Source organism: Vicugna pacos, chromosome 34 (genome assembly GCF_048564905.1).
Source record: "Vicugna pacos chromosome 34, VicPac4, whole genome shotgun sequence".
Lineage (NCBI taxonomy): Eukaryota > Metazoa > Chordata > Mammalia > Artiodactyla > Camelidae > Vicugna > Vicugna pacos.
Genome location: NC_133020.1, coordinates 15,986,876 through 16,009,014, shown reverse-complemented (window position 1 = coordinate 16,009,014; position 22,139 = coordinate 15,986,876). Strand labels below are relative to the sequence as shown.

The 22,139-nt window shown below is 41.1% G+C and overlaps 1 protein-coding gene across 3 annotated transcripts; it reads right to left on the bottom strand.

Moving 5' to 3' along the window:
* Window positions 1-1,234: 1,234 nt before the first annotated feature.
* On the bottom strand, window positions 1,235-21,635 carry CLEC1A (C-type lectin domain family 1 member A). 3 transcript variants are annotated; one of them, XR_012066824.1, is made up of 7 exons: window positions 21,177-21,635; window positions 12,656-12,751; window positions 11,523-11,699; window positions 7,988-8,139; window positions 5,850-5,968; window positions 4,605-4,971; window positions 1,235-1,381 (listed from the first exon to the last, which is right to left on the bottom strand). XR_012066824.1 is itself a non-coding variant. In XM_006199855.4 (6 exons), the coding sequence occupies exons 1-6, from the start codon at window positions 21,289-21,291 to the stop codon at window positions 4,812-4,814; spliced, it is 819 nt and encodes a 272-aa protein (XP_006199917.2). In that variant the 5' UTR covers window positions 21,292-21,635; the 3' UTR covers window positions 4,565-4,811. The 3 variants fall into 3 exon arrangements, 1 of the variants encoding a protein (XP_006199917.2); XR_012066823.1 differs by lacking the exon at window positions 1,235-1,381 and adding an exon at window positions 2,683-2,779; XM_006199855.4 differs by lacking the exon at window positions 1,235-1,381 and having other exon boundaries at window positions 4,565-4,971.
* Window positions 21,636-22,139: the final 504 nt, after the last annotated feature.

The window sequence follows — 22,139 nt, the reverse complement described above, 5'->3', positions numbered from 1 at the left end:
GTAAGTCAGTGGGGAGATGTGCAGTTTTAGCTGATTGATACTCTTTTTTAGTAAATAAAGAGACATGATCTTTTAAACTCACTGTTTGCCAGATCTTTCTATGCATTTGCTGGGCTCCCAGGCATTATGTTATCAGGCCAGTAGGATGGGAGGACAGAGATGTGGCTTTTTCATATTGGAAGGGATGGTAAGACAGTACCATTTTTAGGACTGCAGGGTTCTCCTGGAGAGAAGAGCCAACAGAACTACAGGTAAGTGGTGGGAAGAGTCAGGCTGCCAACATCAGGGTCTCCCCTCCATCTCACTGACCGTCCCCACTGCTCACCAATCAGACTCATGGCTTGAATTCTTAAGGTTGGCACACCAGCACTTTTTACTGCATCTCTCTGTGCCTCAGTCTCCTCATTGTAAAATAACAATAGAACTTACTTCAAGATGTTGTTTCAGGACTAAGCTGTGAATACATGTAAATTGCTGAGAACAGCCCTTGCACAGAGTTTAACACTCACCTTTATCATTTGGTGTAAATAACCAGCCATCCCAGGGCATCAACCTCATGTGCGCATTCTAGATAAAAATGTCCCCATTCCCTGCTCAGGCTATAGAAATATTGAGAGAATAAAGTGTATGGATAAATTGTCACCCACTGTCTGGAGAGGATGTCTGTTTTAAAGTTGTGGGGGGAGGGTAGAGCTCTGTGGTAGAGCATGTGCTTAGCATGCACGAAGTCCTGGGTTCAATCCTCCAGTACCTCCATTAAATACATAAATAAAGTTAATTAGTCTTTTCAAATAAATCTATAGGTTTTCTCTGTCCTAAGTCTACGGGCTCCTTGAAGCATAGACTCACTTGTTCCCCAGAGACACTGGATGTGAAAATGTCTTGTGATTGAAAGGAAGAGTTCTCCAAGTATTAGTGTGTTACTTTTCTACCACGTACCCTCCTTAGAACAGCACCTTACCTTTGCCATACAGCAGACTCTCATCAAATATATGCTAAATTCAGTCTTTCGTTTCTCACACAGAGTAGCTGAGATACGTTAGATTCTCATCTTTCTCGCCTTATAATAAGTGCACCACTTAAAGAAGTAACGGAAAATAAAACCTAACTTACTGGGGCAGTGGAAATTATTTAAAGCAACTGGGAAATCTACTGTAAAAGACAACCTCCGAAAGAGAATGTCCTTTAAGGATTGGAAGAGCGTGTTTGGGGGTTTATTTCTTTATTTACCCTTGCCTTGGAGTTTGCATGGTGGGAATTTCCAATAAAAGGGATTCTCTCTCATTTTCTGCTGAACTTATAAAAGGAAAACAGCCAAGAAAACACGCTATAAGTCATCTCTTCCGTTTGGTTTTGGCAGCTGGCAGATGAATATGATAACCTGGAATAAAGAGAAACAATAGCAAATCTGAGTAATAAAGAGTGTTTGCCTTCAAGACTCCTCAAAGTATTGTCATGGAGCTGTGTTTAGAGAAAGGATAGGAAGCATTTAATAGCCTTGTTTAGAAGGACAATGAAACAAGAGGCAAACATCCTTCGGCTGATGTCATCCGTCAGCACGCGATGGCGCGTCCACGAGTCTTGCCTACAGCGCAGCTGGCGCAAACCTCTCAGGTTTCCTCAGTGACGGTGCTGCTTTGCACACAGATGTGGCGGGGGGGGGGGGGGGGAGGATAGATTTCTTCCTTGCGGTTGGCTCTTGGCCCGGTACAGCAAGGCATTTTTTCAACACAGCGGTAAGAGATTGGACCTCAGCTCCAGGATAACCAGTTTCATATCCTCCTCCTACCAGTAAGGAATGGGGTCTCTTTAATCCATCTCACTGAGTTCCAGAATCATTTTTAAAAAGGCAGACAGTAGGAAAAATAGAACTCTGTTCTACAAACGTATAGAAGCTTTTTAACATAGTCTGTTCAAAAGACATTAAATGTGTGAAAAGAAAAACTTTAGAATCGTACTATTGATAAAATAAAATGTATCATTAGAGTCTAAAAAGCTATTCATGCAATGAGCTTTGTGAAAGAAGTCATGTGCACTTTAAATCCGATCGTGCTGCATTTGGCATTCTTCAAAAAATGCAAGAATCCCTTTGGAAAGTATTTGACTCCCAAATGTTGAGGCCAACGCTGAGGCAACCTTTTAGACCTTTCTACGTATTTCGCAATCTGCTTCTATCTCCACAGTAGAAGCTCCCAGCACACTTCTCACACTTCCTGCTGTTCCAGGGCTCCTGGCCTGTTTCCTGTTGATAAGTGTTTAAGAGCTGGTTCAATATCCTCAGGAAAAGACGCGGCTCATTGTGTACCCCGGGGAACTCAGATCTACCAGGAAAGGCCATGATCCTCATTTGACTTTTCCCACAATTTCTTCAGAATTACCTCAACACACAAGAGCCTAGAAGAAAAAAAGTCTCGTGGTAGAAAACCAACTCACAGGGCGCTGCTCTCTCTGGTTCTCAATGGAAAACTGTCCCGAGAAAATCATGCTTCAAATTCATGTTCTGATTCTTTGCTTTCTTTTTCTTTTTCTTTTTCTTTTTTTTTTTTTTTTTTGTAGCTGTGCTCCAATAAACCTTTATTTAGGGACACTGAAACTTTCATTCCATGTAATTCTCACATGTCATGAAATAGTCTGAAATTGTTGTATTCTTAAAAAAAAAAAAAACAGAAGAAGAAAAAATGTGTGGAGAGAATGCTGTCCCATACTCCTTTCCTGTCCTTTTGCAGTATTTGCTCACATTGTGATCGATACTGTGGGTTTTCTTATGCAGACGAGGGGACTGAGGACAAAGATGGATAGAATAACAAATATCAAATCAATGCTTTTATTTTTCCCTGCTAGCCATCTAAAGTGACACTTTCCCTTAGGTTGCAGATTTGGAGAGAGAACACAATCCAACACCTACTCTCCATGCAGCCAGACTCCTTAAAGCAACGGCATTTAAAGAGTCACCCAGCCTTGAACTAGTCTGTAGGACTGTAGGATGCCAGGGGTCAAAACTTAATGTCTGCAATCTCAATGTGACACCTTAGTTCACAAAATCAGTGGACCTTCTCATATGAGCCATATTTTCTTCCTGCAGTAGCAAGGCTTAAAAAATAATCACTTAACTAAAGGCTTCATCCCTGTCTCTGGTTATGTGCTTATTATATTAAACACATTCATTAAGTACCTGCACCCATCATAGAAAATATTGGGTAATATCTACAGCTCCCCAATGTGGGTGCCTCTCTACCATCTGTTCATGAATGTAAGTCTCCAGAGAAGGTTGCTTATGCTTGCCTTTGCTCCTCTTTTTTTTTTTTAACTTTATTTTTTGAGGGGGAGGGAGGTAATTAAGTTTATTATTATTATTATTATTATTATTATTATTATTATTATTATTATTGTTATTTTATTTAACAGAGGTACTGGGGATCGAACCCATGACCTCCTGCATGCTAAGCATGTGCTCTACCACTGAGCTGTACACTCTCTCCCTCCCCTATTTTTTTAACGGAAGTACTGGGGCTTGAACCCAGGACCTCGGGCGTGCTAAGCATATGCTCTACCACTGAGCTAAGCCCCCACCCGCTACTCCCCTACTTTTAAAAACTAAATCCCTTCTCTGCTTTTTTACTTATTGTTAATATTCCATGCATTTTATATTGCAATGTAGATTATGAAACTAATTCCACATGTACCTCATTTCAGCCAACAGTTACACCATGAAGAAACTGTAAATATTTCCACTTCCTCCTTAATGAAATAAACCTCATGAAGTAAAGGGATTTGCCCGATAATGAATCAGAATAAGGTATCTAAAGCTCCCATCTTATGGCCACAAACGCCATTCTTTTTGCACAGCACAATAAATCATCACAAAATATGTTCAACATAAAGAAATGTCCTAACTAATCGAAGAGAAAATTCTTAAGGAAGAAATCTACAAATAGCAATTGATAAGTGACACAGTCCTATGAGAATAAATACAAAAGTGTTCTTTTTATCATTTATTTGCTAATTTAATGTCATTTCACTAAGAGATAGATTTTTACTGAAAATGAAACTGAAGCATCCCACTTTGCACTGTTGAAAATAATTAAAATAATTAGAATAGATTTTCCTAAAATTGATTTATCCATAAGCCAGCTAAGTCAGTGTCTGTGATGGTGTCACTTGCAATCATTCCTGTTATACTTGTGTGTGTGGTCACCCTGAGGAAGGAGCCCTGCACAAGAAGCCAGCTGCGCTTCTTGGGTGCAGATGTGGGTTACCCTTCACTTGCCGTGACCTGATTGGATAACTCACTGCAGTTTGGACCACTCATATTTAGCCACGTGTTGGTGACATAAGCGTGCCTCGAAAGATGTAACATTTAAAATGTTAAAACCGCCCTCTTGAAGACAGCATGCATCTCAAAGACTTCCTGTGTTCCTGGAATAATGAAATACTCAGTGCTCTTGAGACTCCCTACAAGCTCTCAATGAGGCGCACACAACCACAACACTGGCTGGTATCATCTTTTGAAGGGCACCTTTATGCCAACTTTTCCCTCCATCACAAGTCCATTCTAAAATCACACTTTACATTATTTACATTTATTATTATCAGTTCTTCAGTACCTGAAAGGTATAAACAGGAATTCAATGGGAGAAAATGGCAACTGAAACCCCAGCTATGCCAGGTGCACGCAGCGAGACTGACTTGTTCTGCAAAACAGAGTCTTCAGTTTCTCTGCAGGGGGTCGGAAGTCGCAGTTGTCGCTGGAGAACCATTCACCTCCACGTGACCCCGGCAACACGTGACCCCAGCAACAGGTGACCCCAGCCTCAGAGAGGCTGCTGGAGCCCCTGCAGCTCCACCCTGGCCGCCCTTCTCTCACAGGCGCACCGCCTCAGCTCACGGCAGTCCTTTGAGAAAGCCTTTCCGTTGAGGATGGTCACGCAATCCCTGCTTCTTAGGCTGCTGAAATCTATTATAATCTCAAACCTTAAAAAAAGGGGAAAAAAAGTTAATTTTATCATAGTTTATTTCTAAAATGAAATGCTAAGTACCCAGAAAGTACACAGGGAGGGATCTTAGCGGTCACCAGTCTCTTTTCTCTCAGTCCCTCAATTTCCAGGTGCATTCTTAGTCACCTCAGATCACCCAAAACAACAGAAATTATTTCTAACTAAAATTAAAATAATACGTTATAATTCGATGGACTTTACTGCCATCTAGAAAATTATCTATCTCCTCTGTGACTCAGTTTATTTAACTGTAAAATAAAAGTAATTACATTGAATATGTACCATTTCCTGGTAAAATACATCCTCTCTATGGGTATATAGAAAGGTGTCTGTTCAAACACAGCTTTAAACTGTCATATATTCTGATGCAGATATCACATCTGCGATTTCAAAGGCTACCACGCACACTCACAGGAGTAAAACTAATTTTTAATAATATTCTTGTTTACATTGTCAGTAAATCGATTCTCAGAGACTGTATTTTTAAAGATGTGCTCCCCAGTTCACTGCACAGAAAGCAAGGACTCTGAGGTCTTACACTATCTCTGGGTGTGGACAAGTTGTGGGGTTGCGTCACCATCACAACTTGGACGTCAGTTTCTTCATCCATAAGAGACCTCAGTCTTTCGTTCTCTCTCTCAGTGAATCCCACTCTGTCCCTCTCACTGGTTCACAAGCCATTCTGGGACTAAGCACTATGTTTTATATATCTTTGGACGTCCTGCAACAAACACAGTATCCCAGCTCAAAGCAGATGTTCCAATAACGCTTGTTGAACCAAACTGCTGGACTCTGGTCACCCAAGCAACACCTCGCTATTCAATGCCTTTCCCAGGAAACGTGCTGAAGGCTTACAGTTCAGAGGAGTAAGGGGCTCCGTCCATCCACAGCCAGGCCTTGCGGCTGCCGTTGCGGGATAGCCCTGTCCAATAAGAGTAGAAAAACTCAGAGTAGCTCTGGGGCATGGCAAAGTCCTGTGAAAGGCACACAAGAAAACTTCAGCTTTAGAGATGCCATACTACATGCGGACAGAGATGTGTCGGGCTGGCCAGTGCTTTTAGTACAAGAACAACACCGGAGTACATTTAAGAGAAAAAGTGTCCATGCTGAGGTCAGTTAATTTGTCCCAGCTGAAGAATTATTGCGCCTTAATAAACATGGACTATAGCCTGAAGTTCTGAAGCTGACAATCATATCAACCAGGATTTATAAATAACCCACTATTTTCAAGTCACAGGATTAAACACAGGATTAAACAAGACTGACATAGAGAATATGTGCAGTGATTCGGGAAACGGAAGGAGACCTAAGGAGAAATGCCAGAACGGGGAAGAAATCTTTGTTTATTTATTTATTTCATTCTCTAATTTTTTTTAATTGAAGTATAGTCGGTTTACAATGTCAGAATGTTGATTTCTGGTATACAGCACAGTGGTTCAGTTATACATACACATACGTATTCTTTTTCATATTCTTTTTCATTCTAGGCTATTACAAGGGGTTGCATATCACTCCCTGTGCTGTACAGTAGGACCTTGTTGTTAATCTATTTTATATATAGTAGTTAGTAACTGCAAATCCCTAACTCCCAATTTATCCCTCCAACCCCCCCTTCCTCCCTAGTAACCGCGTTTGTTTTCTAGCTCTGTGAGTCTGTTTCTGTTTTATAAATAAGTTCATTTGTGTCATTTGTTTTTTTAGATTCCATATATCATATAGTATTTTTCTCTCTCCTTCTGGCTTACTTCACTTGCTATGACAATCTCCAGGTCCAAAGATTCATAATCTTTACAAATACATGTGAAAGGAACTGACCAGGAAGGAGGAAAGAATAATGAATACACTTTGATGCAGAAAGAGGTAAAAGAAGAATTTATAAGGATGATTTATGTCTCGACAAAGAAGGAAATAAAAGTGTTTCATATATACGTATACATGTTTGTTTATTTACATATATGTAATTCCTTCTCTACCAGCCATATTGAAGATGTTTAAAGTAATTTATTTCCTTCTATCTAGTCTCACTCTTTAACTCAGAAATTATCTAAATCTATTTTAATTAGCCATTTTGATGTCTTTCTTTTGCACTTCACTATGAGTTCCTTGAGGACATCCACTTTGTTTCATTCATTTCCACATCCTCAGTCTCTCAAATAATCAATGGCACATACGGATTCCATAAAAGATTACTGGAAATATACATGAAATTATCACTAAGCAATAGCCACAGAATAGGCATAACAAAAGCACTGAAGTTGAAAACATTGTTTCCAAGTGGATGGTGCCCCCCCAGTTGAATGGTACATACTTAGTTGAGTATTTATTTCAACTAAATAACTCTTTGTTGTTAACTACTCAGTGCCTAGACCTCTGCTAACACAGTGTTAAGTAAATGATAGTCATACTGCTTGAGGAACTGAATCCAAAGGCAATGACAAATGTAAGAGAAAGGGGAACAATCGTACCATTTTAATACTGCACTTGAGTTGTATGTACTTAGCTCAACATGTGCCCATTTTAATTTCCTATTTGCTTTGACCAGCCTGTGTTAGACTGTAAACCTCTGGAAGGCAGGATATTCACCTGAAGACGATGGCAATGATTTACTTAAATATCTTTCCATCGAAAGTTTTGTCGGTTTCACAGGGAAGAGCGAGAAGTTCTATTTTCATCTTTCTGATGTTGTGTCGATATTGTTTCCTTTCTACCCAAACCAAAGGAGGTAAGAAATTAAGACATCCTTCACTTGACTCCTGACTGATGGGGAGTTTGAGGGCTTTCTCTCATGTTCCTAAGGGGTGGATTTTGTGGAGATCATTCCACAAAGGATGACCTCAGGGTATCAGTCAGAGCAATAGGAATATGATTTAGCCCTTGATTGCAACAAATGGGAAAATCTGTAGACACTGACTCCTTAGAATCTTCCTGCACACTCTCTTAAAGTCCCTTTTTTTGAGAACACTTCGAACACCGACCAAGCCTCAGGACCTTACCAGCACTTCTTGTGTGTTTATCTTCAGCATGGTCGAGTTTTCGGCAATGCAGAAATATTCACAGCCCTGCCAGCTCCTGCTTTCTTTATAGAACTGGTAGCATTTGTCCCCATGCCACTTCCACATTTCTGGACAAGGGCTGCATCTGTGTTCTTGAAAAGGAACCAAATTTGGTAAGTTATTTTCTACCCTTTCTTCTCTTGAAATTCAATAATACCTGATGACCCAAGAAATAATTGATCCCCTTTCTCTTAGACATTTAATTGCTCAGGCAATGAAAATTACAAACGTTCATCGAACATCCGCTACACACCAGGAATTGTCTTTGGTACTGCACATACGTTGGGAATTAAAACAGACACTGCCTGCTTTTATGGGTGATGGAATCTGGTCATGAATGACTGAAACATCAATGTTCTTTGCCCTGTGTAATTCAGCATTCAGAGAGTATATTCAATTCGTAAAGAACTTTCCATCTGTTCAGAAACTCAATATATATGCACTGTATTTGAGAAACCATTACAGTTTCTATCATTTTCTTCTTATATAATAATATATAATTCTTATATAATAATAAAAAGATTTTTTATTGAAATGTATACCAATAGGATATGGATCTTTTCTCAGTCAAAATATAAGGAAATGAATTTTTAGAAAAAAGATCACATGAATATTAAGCCAAGCCTGAACTGGAACAGTAAATCTCCGTGTGTCAGAAATTAAGAGGGGGCATCAAAGTCAGAGAAATAAATGCACAAGTCAAGGGGGAAATGGACTCTGCGGCTAGTGGTTGAAAATATAAGAACAAGGTCCTGAGATCCATGGTGTAACATCTATGTGGGCACATGGCCTTGGGCCTTGAACAGTTGGGTACCTGTAACCAAGTCCCTCCTGCATGTAGGGTGGGGTAGAGACTCAATCATTCCACGAAAAGGTCTTGCTTTTAAAAGCAATCCAGTGTCAAAATGTTAACATGTTAAAATCTGAGTGGTCAATACACAAATGGAAATTACATTGTTGTTTGTATTTTTCTGACTATTTGAAATATTTCATAAAGTCAAACGAGGCTTTAAATAAATAAATAATTTGGGAGATGTGCTTGGAAAGTCAGGTTATATCTCTGGCCCAGACCTTATTTCTTATATATCCAACTGCCTACTCAGTGCTTCACCCTGATGTCTAAGTTATATTTCAAATTCAACATGTTTGAAACAGGATTCCTGACTGCCAACCTTTCCCCTCGTAACCACAGAATTATTCCCCGTTTCACTTGATCTCATCTCTGCTTCTAGTTGCTTTGCCCTAGAATCCTGGAGTTTTCTTTGACTCCTTTATTTCTCTCACACCCCATTCTAGTCCATCATGCATTTACGTCCACTGATATTATCCCAGCTGGGGCACCATCTCCTCTGTGATTTCTCTGTTTCTATCCTTCCCTCTCCGGGTCTACTTTCAACGTACTTGCAGAACGAGCCTCTAAAAACTCATGTCAGATGTGTGTTTCCTCTGCTCAAGATCCCATAATGAATCTTCATTTCGCTCCAGATGGAAGCCAGATCCCTTACAATGTCCCCTAATGCCACAAATAACCTCTACCACACCCTCTGTTCGTCTTCTACCCTCTCAGTCTACGGCACACAGATTCTTCACAATTCCTTGAATATGGAGGTGCATTCACAGTTTAGGGCTCTTGAACTTCCTACTTCCCAGCCCTGGTTTATTCTTTCTCCCTATATCTGCATCTCTCAACTCTTCAAGTCTTTGCTCTTACATTATCATCTTTATTAAGGGCTCGTGGTGTCCCTCTTTAAATTGGCAACGCACCATCCCTGAATCCGTAATCTCCCTTCCTTTGTCTACTTTATTCCCCACAGGATCGATTACCCTCTCATACATTATGTATATATATTGACCAATCAGTCTTGTGTGCCTGGAACCTAGGGTTTCCCAGAATGCAAGATCTTCAGTATTCAAACTGGAAAAGTTTTGAGCAAACCCACAGAAGCTGATGAGCATGTTTCGTGTTTGGAAATCTATTTATTACCATCGCCCCAATAGAATGAGAGGTCCATGAGGACAGAAGTCGGTGTGTGTTTTGTATAGTATGCATCAGAAGGCCCTTAATGAATACTAGCCGAGTGGACAGATGGATGGATGGGTGGATGGATGCGTGGATGAATGGATACTGGGAAAGAGGAAAGTAAGAAATGGACAGCAGCAAAATAAAACTGGGAAGAAACATCAAACCAAGAATATACGAATATTTTCATGAGAATAGGAACATCATGAATGCATCTGCATGTAGATTTTATATTTAAACCAAATATAGTTTATTTATGTAATTTTCTTTATATTTGTCTTTATACAACTAGATGTAAAATGGTTTCAGAGAAACCTGATCATCTTTTGATGATATGGTTCCCAACAGGGAAAAAAATGCAAGAATGTGCACAGGGTTGTCAGATACATAGGAAGTGTAAAAAAAAAAAAAAAAAATCCCAAAACTACATGAGGTGGTAGATGTGTTAATTATCTTGAACTTGATGGTACATATTAAATAATCACATAGTATACTTTAAATAGATATAATTATATTTGTCAATTAATCCTCAATGAAGTTAAAAAAAGAATCAAGAAAAGAAACAAACGTGACCAGCGAGCTCATGGGTCCCGCGGGAAGGATGCCCTCGGAGGAGTGGAAGCGTGCGCGCTGGCGTTACCTCCTGGGTGACCGCGCAGTCAGGCTGTCCCGTTAGTGTGGGAACCAGCGCGTCTGTGGGAGACTGGGAGACCTCATTCTACTGCAAAGTCCCTGAAAGAAAACTAAAAACTGAGGACTTGGAAACGTATGTTGCTTCCTATGCGTGCATGACAAGGAGGACAGAAAAGAAGGCTGACTTGACTAGGCTTGGGTATTAGGAAACCCCGAAAGGATAGAAGGAAAAGAAGGCACAGGGCTGAGGGGGTGCTCCTAAGCCTATCCAGTTGCAGTAACCACAGCACGCTTCATCTGCCCTTGGCCTTGTCGTCCTACGTGGTCCTTATTAAAATGCAGATTTTTGGTACCCAGACAAGTCATACTACGTTAAAATAACTGGAATTTGCCTTTTTAACCCGATCCCTATACGATTCTTCAAATTCAAGAACTGTAGTTATGAGTTCATTAACATCTTGAAGAGGAAAAATTTGTAAACGCGTTATGAAATGTTTACTACTCTTTGGTGTTTATGTGCCAAAGTAAATTAAGAAATTACCCTGTACTTTATTTACTAGTAGTGTTATTTGGGTTATCCAAAGTTAATTGTATTTATGATTTAAAATGTCTGGATTTGATGAATCCTCTCAAGTGTGGTAACACAGACATAGCTGAACTACATGATCCCAATAACTGGGGGGTCTCAGGAAGTCCAAACTCTTTATTAAGTTTGCCAGACGGCTAGTTAAATAGTACAGGGTTCCCAGGTGCACTGAGGGGAGACTCCCTCTCTGGACAGAGATCCTGAGGGCAGAGGGGGGCGCAGTGATCAGGACTCACCTCCAGTTTTGTTGTAGAGCTCGCGGCAGAGTTTCTCAGCCACGTGATGCAGCGTTTCTGCGAGCTTCCTGTTCTGGGTTTGGAGAGATTGCAGCTGTCGGGAGAGATTCCCCAATCTTTCTTCCTTTTGAGAAATGCTGTCTTGCTGAGCGTTGGAGAGCTGGTAGAACTGAAAAACTAACCCGAGTTACCAAGTCAGACTGGACAGCTTATTTCTTCATTTCTATATTTATTTCTACTTTCTACATCTGGGGAAGACAAAACCGTACATTGTTTAAGAGCCAAGGCTTTGAGATCTCATATTGCCCACATTCGCGCTTGGACTCTAGTACAAAATAAATTGCGCTGCCTTAAGCAAATTAATTTCTCTGTTTCCTTATCTGAAAATGTGGAGTCACAATAACAGTTCCTAACTTCAAGGATAAATTTCTTAACCCTATTTACTGCTCAATAGGCCTTTTTGTGTACACTGTCAAACCTTTACTCAACCTAAAATCATAGACCCATTTATCTATTGATCATTCTGTTGAGTATCGACAACGTACCATGTATTGTTACCCCACTTAGTCATTGAAATCGTCATATTATAACTTCTGTATTTTTATAGCTTTGCAATTGGTCTTAGTGAGAACAAGTAATTTTCTTAATATCACTTGGCTAGAAAATTTCAACACTTAGCTTTAAACTCCAGGTTTCTAACTCTAAATAGAAAAACCCTTCATGAATCATGAACACTGGGGTGCATGTATCTTTTTGAATTAGAGTTCCCTCCGGATATATGCCTGGGAATGGGACTGCTGGATCATATGGTAAGTCTATTTTTAGTTTGTGGACTGGAAGAGGGCCCATGTTTGCAGTCATTAAAAATTGCTGAATTTAAATATTGACATATATGCAAACAGACAAAAACCTTCTTATCTCAGACAGAATGTAAAAGCCTAGTGGTAAGTGATTGTTGTATTTTAATGCCTCTTCCACGGTACACATTTTACAGAGTTGCATTACAATAAGGGACACTGAAACTATTCACAGGCTCCAGAATTTAAGTAAAAAACAAAATCCATAGCAAGCATTTCTCCTCCTAGACAAACTTTGGAACCAGACTCCTCGCCCAGGTCAGAGCTCAGACTTACACACAAGCCCCAGAGCCGCCAGGCCCGTCAGCAGCACCAGACACAGAGTCAACAGGACCAGGGCCACCGGGCGCCAAGCAGGGGAAGGCCGGTGTCCTGCCGGGAGCAAAAGAAAAGACAGGGTTTCACTGTTTCTTCCTCTTGGATCTATGTCAGTAGCAAGTGAGTTGGTTCTGGGCAGAAGCAAAGTTTGCAGGAGAACAGTAATCAGGGGCTAGATAACATTTCCTCTGTCCTGGAAACATTGTCACAAGGCTCCCTGCCAAGCCTCACTTATCATAGCTAGATGCTGTCACAAGCCCCACCCACTTCTAGCCTCCCCGTCCACCCTGTCCTCCTTTGCACAGCATCAAGGTGGCATGACTATTATCTTTAAACGGTTGTTTGTATCACCGTCTTTTTGTCAAAATTCAAGTTGTGAAAGACCTTACGAAAATGCCTGAACAAAGAACGAGTCTTCACATCAACAGAGAAGAGATGGAATCAATTTGTTGTTACTTTTGCAAAACGCCCCCCTCCCAAGTTCCACATATGCTTCTTCTAAAAAGCAAATTGCGTATCAGTAATGAGAAACGATTGTTTGACTGTTTCTCTTTGGGATCTCTAGGTTGAAAGTCCCTCTTTTGTAGGATTTTGTTTGCTCATTCATTTGACTGAGAGCACCAAAATAGGTCATAAGAGAAACATGGTCATCAATTTCTCAACGATGGATCTAAGCAATCTCAATTTTGCACTCGCTAAGTAATTTACCAAAAAATCAAAAAATAAAAAACCTCTGGCCAGCTTCCTTCCCTTGTCCACACCGCACAGGTTGGCCTTGGGGTAACTGCAAAGACTCTGCTGAGTCACAAGTCAACCTATCACCAAGTAAGGTCAGCTGTCAGTCGGATTGACCCGCAATATCTGAGAAGGAAGACCTTCAGTCAGCTGCCAGTAGTATCTAAAACGGTGATTAAAATAAAACAGGACAGCAAAATCTTCCAACCAACTCGGGTCTCTTCATGGCCTGTGAGTTTCGCTTCGTCAGGAATTCAAGTCAGATTCTAAAGCAGAAAAATTAAAGACACATAAATCCCTTCCCTCTTTAGCAAAGTCCTCTACATCATATATTTTAGGTACAGAGGTTTGCGCCAAACACTATTTCCATACGGGGAATGATAACTGGTAAACATAGTATAGAAATAGAACGTAGAATCAGTATCTTTTTGGGACTTGTGACCTAACAGGGAAAATAAGTAAAAATCAGGAAGCAGACATTGACATATTTTAAAATGTGAATTTTTTTGGCGTTATAATGAATTTTTTTTTAATTGAAGAATAGTTGATTTACAATGTTGTGTTAGTTTCTAGTGTACATATATTGATTCAGTTACACATATATATTCTTTTTCACATTCTTTTTCATTATAGGTTATTACAAGCTACTGAATATAGTTTCCGGTGCTGTACAGTAGATCCTTGTTGTTTATCTATTTTGTATATAGTAGTGTACATCCGCTAATCTCAAACTCCTAATTTATCCCTCCCCTGCCCTTTCCCCTTTGGTAACCATAAGTTTGTTTTCTAAAAAAATGTGAATTTCATTTTCTCTTCATAATCATCTCCTTCATTAAAAACTGTCAATGGCATGCATTACTTTTAAAATAAAATCCACACGGCTTTTCTTAAAGACCCAGATTGCTCTTTCTTTTTAAGTTGAGGTTTTATTACGGTACTTCGAGACTTGAAAACTGCCCATGGTTTTGTTGCACTTAGAATAAAATTCTACCAGACTCTTTTTCAATTGGACCCCACCTCGTGCTTTCACGCATTTCTGAACTATTCTCTGCCAAACGCCCTGCTCTCAGGGGCTTTCTGTTTACCCCGAGCCAAACAAGCGTGGCCCCATCGTAGCACCTCTGCATCAGCTCTGCCTGTGCATCTGCACTGATGAGTCCCCAGACGGGTTACCGGCAAGCCTCCTCCCCGTTACCCAGCTTTCCATCTACATGGCATGTCCCTGGAAGACGTCCTTGGGAGTCCATCTCCTGCACATCACCCCATCATGTATTTTTTTTAAAATAAGATTACTAAGTCATATTTTCATGACTTTTTTGGTTTTTGTCTATCTCTTTCCCCTGGAAGGTACATTCCATTAAAACTACGATCTTGTCTATCTTGTTCACCAGTGTGCCTGCAGGACTGAAAATAGCGCTCAGCACATAAGGGCTGAATACATATTTGAATGAGCAAAGGAAGGAAGAATGAAATTATGAAAATGTAATACTACTTAAACTATGCAATTTTTAGCATTATTTAAAGGCACAGAGCATTATCTAAAGGTAAACTTTACAGCTTGATTTTTTTTTTTTTAATCTATTCGCGTTTCAGCAGTATTTCTGTCAGCAGAGGGCAGACTCAGCTAAAGTCACCTCCTAGCCTGTCTGGTTTCCATGCACAGATTTATGTGAGTCTGATTCATAAGCTTGTCTACTCCTGCTCAAACCTATTTATATTAATACACATCTCAAAGGCATACATTTTAAAAAGTCCTGTCCCTTTTTATGATTAATATTTCCATGGCCAAAATTAGAAATCAGTAGAACTATGGAAATCAAATTCTTTATGCCTCCAGAAAGCTACTTTTCCTTATATAATATTGAAGGCAAGGGAGATGTTGATTTTTCTGCCCAAAGGATCAAAAAGAGTGAACTGAAATCTTGATGGGAATGGAATTTAGGGACTAGAACATTATGTAATACTAATTACATCCGTGCAAAGAATAAATACATGAACCTTCTTAACGGTTGACTCTAGGGCAGAAGAAGAAAAAAGCGTAGCACAGCTCCAGCCAAGGAAACAAAGTTTAAAAAGTTCCCTTCTAAGGAATTATCTTTCCCTGATCATTTGGAAATCTTTCTGCTCCGACTCTCTGATCTTTCCCTCTCCTCCCTCCGTCTCTCCTCCCTGTTTGAACTCACAGTGTCTTCCTGTTTTAACTAAAGTCCCAGAGAAACACAGCCCTTGGGAGTTTCTACAGCAGGTATAATCATTTCCTAGGAAAGCAACTTCCAGGATGGGAGACAACACTGTTGAAAATTTTACTTTTTCTTTCTTAATGCTATTTTTCCCTCTTAATGTTATTTTTCCCTCTAGATTTTTTTTTTTTTCCTAACGGTGAGTTTCATGTTCCTGAGTTTTATTCCAAGTGCCCTGATCATAACAAGGTCTCTCTCTAGGGACCACTCCCACCTAAAATAAGAAAAATAAGCTGCCTGGGAGATGCTTCAGTTTGGCTTGGCTTTATTATGGTTTTATTTTTTTGGAAGACAGCCCCTATGCTGTCTCCTGGGGCGTGTTCAGAAAAAGGTGTGGAGAGGCCAAGGAATGATATAAACATCCCTAGGAATAATAAGAAATATATATGAAAAAAAAAACACCCCTTTCCTGTATCCTCTTACTATAACTATACTGTAAAAGGTTACAGTGCTAAGGTCATGTTTTAAATACAAATTCCTTTGTGAGTATAAGAAACTTTGTGGATGAAGAGACCTGTCACACTTGCTCAGGCATCCGAGGGAACACTTGGTACGCCCCACTCCCAAGTGCTGACACTACCAAGTGTAAACTATTCACCGTTATTTGGGTAAGAAAACGGCTGTGCCCAGGAGCTGCTGAATTTGCTTTGCGTTGAGCAGCTAGTAAATGATGGGACGGAAGGGCTCCCTAAGCGCTCTCATTCCGGAGCTGAACAGTTTAAATCACGTCCCAGTTGTCCCCACAAATCCCACAGTCATATTTGCCTTCATAAGGCAGTTCCACATGGAACTGCAGAAAGACTAGCATTTTCCTGCTTGCAACTTTACATTTCCAGATTGTGAATTATCTCAGTCATAGCCACCTTTAATCATACATTTTCCATTGCTATCCGCAAGGTGAACCGCCTACATTTAATCTCTCCCTTAAGGGAAGAATGTTTCTCAGCATGCTATAAGAGGCCCTGCATAGTAGCATTCCACCCTCCTTTTAGCCTCAGTTGCCCCAAACCTCCCCCATCCACCCCTCCCTTCGAGGACTACCCTTTCCTGAGCCCAACAGTCTACCCTGCCGTCCTATTTGACTCTGCATATGATCCCTCAAATTATCTCATCCTGATCTAAATTCCAGTCCAAAATTCACCCCTCATCTTTTCCCTCTGTCGTCTTGTCTTCCTTCCTTGTACCCATTAATACACTGCACCCAACTAGTTCTGACCTCTCTGCTTTTACCTTTGCACACGTGATCTCACTGTGGAAAGGTCACCCCGTGCCCGTCTTGTTCTTCCTGGAAAACCTGGACTCAGACTTGCAGATGGGATCAAATGTCACCTCGTTCAAAAATACACGCATGAATAAACACACCCAGTAATTTATTCACCCCGACTTGCTTCTGTGGCCTCCCACGCACATTCAGTTGTACTACATGACACGTTCTTCTAATTATTAAATCAGATTATTCCTTCCACTTCCCCAAGCACCTAAAAACAGAGGCTCCCCAGTGCCTACCATAATGCTTCATACTTGGTAGATCTGAATGAAAGATTTGTTGAATCACGTAGATGTGATTTATGCCATGACATTTTAAGGAAGAGTTTATTCTGTAGTTGAGGAAATAAAGCTAAAAATCCAGGGAAAATTCAAGAATATTGTAATTAAGATGAGTAGGGGAAAAGTGCAACTTGAATTTATCATTAAAGGGTTTTTTTTTTTGTTTTCCTTACATACAGATAGGTTTTAATATTTTTTGGTAGGATTACATTTAGTCTTCAGCAGGAAATGTGGTCCATCAGCTAATTTATTCTCTCTCTCTCTCTCTCTCTCTCTCTCTCTCTCCAGTATATTACTACTGTGAAGAGCTGTAGTTTCCTTTCTTTTCCAGCTACAGTTGAGTTAGAATCTCCCGCCCCTTAAAAAAGAATTTTTATAAGCACTCACACAACCCCGCAACTCCTCAGCTCCTAACACTTGGCCTTTTTTCTTTACAGCCAGGCTCCTCAAAAACAAAGACAGAAAGAAAAAGAAAAGAAAAGAAGTTTACTTAAATCATTTATCTGGCTGCATAACTATTAGCTCCTTTCAAACCCCTTGCTAAGAAAAGTTACCAATAATCTATCTTCCTTCTGATTTCTAAGACAACACATTGTTTCTAGCTTTCTTCTTTCTTGAACTCTCTGCCGTGTTAACTGTGTATTATTTTTTAAATGCGCTATCTACCCTTGACTCGTCCGTTTCTCTCGACATTACTGCCTCTCGGCTTCCTAGATGCCTCTCCCTCCCAGTCCACATCCATCACTCTCTACTGGCCATTCTTAGTAGCTCCTGTTGGAATCTCTTTCTCAGCCTGTTCCTGAGTTGTATCCCCTAAAATTCTCTCCTTGGCACTCTTCTCCTGGGGGTTGGGTTGGTTTGGGGTTTTTTTTTTTTTTGCCTTTTCATTTTACATTGTCTTCCTCAGTGATCTCCCTCATTCTCACAAAGTTTAATTCCTACCTAAACGCCAAGAATTCTTACATGTTCATGTAGCTCAGAATCCTTACCTCCAACCTACATGCTGTACAGACAAGTGCCTTTGGGCAGCTCCGACTGCATGTGCCTTCTCTTACAGGCACCTCAGACTCAAACTGGATCCATCATTTGTCCTATTCCTCTTACCGTTTGTATCTCAGTTAATGGTAGACCGTCCCCATCACATCAGATGGAACCTAGTCAACCCGTGCTCTCCTTTCCCTTGTCTTCCCTCTTGTAACCAGTCACCAGTTCTTTAAACTCTGCCTCTTCGGTATCTTCCACTTCCGACCCCTCCTCCTCATTCGTACACCACTTCAGTACAGGTTTTTCCAACCTCACGTTTAGACTAGTGCGCAATATGGACCTAAGCTCATCCGGTTTCACACTCCTTCAACCCATCCCCTTCACTGCCACCTAGATGGCCTTTTAAAACCAGAAAATTGTTATCCCTGTTTAAATCCATCAGTGACCTCATTTCACCTACTGAAGAATCAAAATGCCTTCGTGCTCTGTTATTTTTAGCAGTCAAATGGTATCAGATCTATTTTTCTAATACATAACTAGACTTTTATGGTGACATTCCTCTAAATATTTGCATTATCACCAGATGAAAACAAAACATCCTACGTGTAGGGTCAGATAAGTAGTTTCAGATGTTCGCCTCGAAGACACTTCTTTTGTAAACTCTACTACTATTTTCCATTTCCATCCTTAAAAACAGTTGCCAGATGTTTCAGTTTGTGCTTCATCCCGCTCCACCCTGCCTCTCCGCCCCACCTCTCCACCCTCCATCCCCAGCAAAACTTATCTGTACACCCTGTTCCGGATTATGCTGATGGCTGATCCTCCTGAGAGTTCCTGGCTCTAGTCTAAGGTGAAAATGAAGTTGTACACAAGCCACTCGAAGCCACAGCCCTAAGAGCTGACTGTTCATAGGATCTGCTGGAGGAAAAGGGACCATATCCTATGACACATACCCGGTGGCTACAGAAACTGACACTCCAAAATCGTCACTTTGTTTCACATCAAGGAGGCTGGAAATCCCCAGGGTCACCTCATAACTTACTAGATAGTTTAGTAAAAATAAATCAACAAACAAACAAGTAAGTAAGCAAGTTAAAAACTGCCACAACAGTAGATCTCAGGTAGAGGGTCGTTCAATGAATAGGAAGTGAATGGGAGGAACTGGGTGGGAGGACGTGGAAAGAGAAGGAGATGGATGTAACTGGAAGAGAGAAGCAAGGGGGATGCCTGTGGTGACGGAGCCGGTCTGTATCTTGATTATGGAGTTGGTACACAAATCTGCATGTGATAAAATTGCATAGAACTTTAGACACACACAAGTGCATGCAAAACTGGCAAAATCTGGGTAAGACTGGTGGATTGTACCACTGTCAATTTCCTGCTTTTGTTAACATTTTTTAAGACCTTATCGTTGGGGGAAACTGGGTCAAGTGTACCCGGGACCTCTCTGTACTTCTTTTTAAACTTACTGTGAATCTATAATTATTTCAAAACAAACCGATAATTCAAAAAAAGAAGAGAAATGTGAATGGGAAAATTTATTAAGGGAAAGGAATAAAACTTAAAAGTTAGCTGATAAGGGAGAAAAGGAAGAGAACACTGAACAATGTGTGTCCAGATTTTAAAAAGTGAAGAAAATCTGGACATGGTCCAAAAGAAAGGACATAACTAAGATGCAGGCACTAAATGAATCTCTCTCTGATGCAGACCCACAGAAAAATTTTAAACAGAACACTTTAGGAATTCTCAAGGAATAGAATATTGCAAAGAAACATTTTTGATATATCTGCAATGTACCAGGGACTTTCTAGAGCTGTCAACCTTAACAGCTCTAGAAAGCCCCTGGCATCTTGTAAGAGCGGTTTTGTTACTTCTATTTAACATTAGTTCAAGTTAATATAAATTAATATGCGTCAAATGCTTAAAACAGGGTCAGGCACGTAACAAGCGCTATATACATGGTTACCATCATTAGCGTCATATAAATAAAGCAGCTGAGGCCCCAGAATTTGTAATGAACTTGTCCAATATCACACAGTAAGTGGCACCCCTGGAATTAGAACCCCGTCCTGTCTCTTTTACAGTTTGGTGTCTTTCCGTTAGAACTCGAGTCACATTTCTGCCTTAGATTGGCTGAGTTCCTTAGGAAGTAAGATTCTTCTCCATGTATGTGAATCATCTCGTCTATGGACTGAAAAAATATATGTATTTTATTACCACGTCAAAGAGTGAATTACTGTAAACAAAAGCATCAGATGGAAGCTGAATGTAACTAAAATTAAGTCCTTTCACAATTTAACTTAATCATCTCAATAATATCCTAAGAGTCAACAAAACAAAAGGGGATGGGAGGGAAAGTAACTGATTCTGGGGCCACTATATCATCGAATCATGGAATTTCAGAGCTGAAAGGACCTGAGAGAGCATTTGCTTTAATCCCCTCCCATTTCACAGATGATAAAACCAAACCTTTGATGTTGGCATGGCTCTCCCCAGGCTTCACAACTTCGGGATGCAGAATTATTATAACAAAATATTAGGGTTCATGTGTCTGCTTGGAAATCCTCCTCTAAAGCCAGGAGTTCAAAACTAGCAAAAAGGTAGCTTTTATAAATCTGAAGTTTCCAGATCAATCGCAGGTGGCAAGTAAAACAGCCCTGGATCTGGCTTCCCTAGGAACCCGGGGAGGGGAGGGGACACTGCTCTAATCGCACAGGCTCCCGTCTGTGGGCAATACACCCTCAATGGCCAGCCACAAAATCTTAGGGAAAAAAAAATCCGTGCACATACAGAGTTTCATTTTTTCAGATGACCATATATGTGGCACCCAAGTGTAGAAAGTGCCAGGTTACGCGTTCTTGGAAATCACAGGCACGTTTTCTCTTCCCTCCGTTTGCACGTTCCCAGGGAGGCAGCTCATCTCACGCCCTCGCCAGGGCCCTGGCTAGTGTGCACGGCGGGAGGCAGGGTACCTGTGCGCCCGGGCTCCGGCCGCTGGGTTGCGGAAGAGGCGCCAGAACGCAGGCTCGTGGTGGTGTCCCCGTCAGCGTCCAGCATGTCCCGCGCGCTGCTGCGCTTGGCCTGCATCCGGATGCCTGCAGGGCCGCCCGGCGGCTGTGAGACGGCGGCGCCGAAGCCCGGGCACTGCGGGGCATCCCGGGCGGGCCGCCGGGGAGGCCTGGGACCCGGTTCCCGCCGGGAGGGGCCCGGCCCCTCCCCTGAGAACGCGGCCTCCGGACGCCGAGCCGGCCGCGCGGGCTCAGTCAGAACATCCCTGAAGGGGCTGCCCTTCTCCGCTCTCTTTTGTTTATTTGCTAGTGCTTCCTGTGAGACTACAGAGTTAAAAAAAAAAAAAAAAAGCAAGAATTTACAATCCCCAAGTTTCCTTCTGACCTTACAGAGCAATAATCAGTCAGAGGGACGTCACCCAGACCTCACCCATCACCTACGCACAGGCGCTCAGTCAGTGTAACCCCTGTGCCTCTGTCTTCGCCAAGTGCAAGGACTACAGGACCGGCCTCTTCCTTTCTCCACCGGCCTAGTATAAAGCGTCACGCACACGGAATGTCAGCATGAACGAGCCCTTCGGGGGACAGAGAACTGGTTCTACCTTTTCATTTTACAAAAAAATAAAAGGAGATGGAAGCCCAGCTAAGTGCTCTGAAGTCACAAAACGGATCAGTGACAGAATTACCTTTAAAAAATGCTCTCCTTGAGGGGAGGAATAACTCAGTGGTAGCGTGCTAGAGGTCCTGGGTTCAATCCCCAGTGCCTCCATTTAAATAAATAGATGATAGATAGATAGACAGACAGACAGACAGACAGACAGTCTAACCCCCCACACCAAAAAAAAAGCATACAGTGCTGTATGTCAATTCTCTCTCAATAAAACTGGAAGGAAAATTGTTTTTAAATTAAAAATGCTCTCCTGTCAT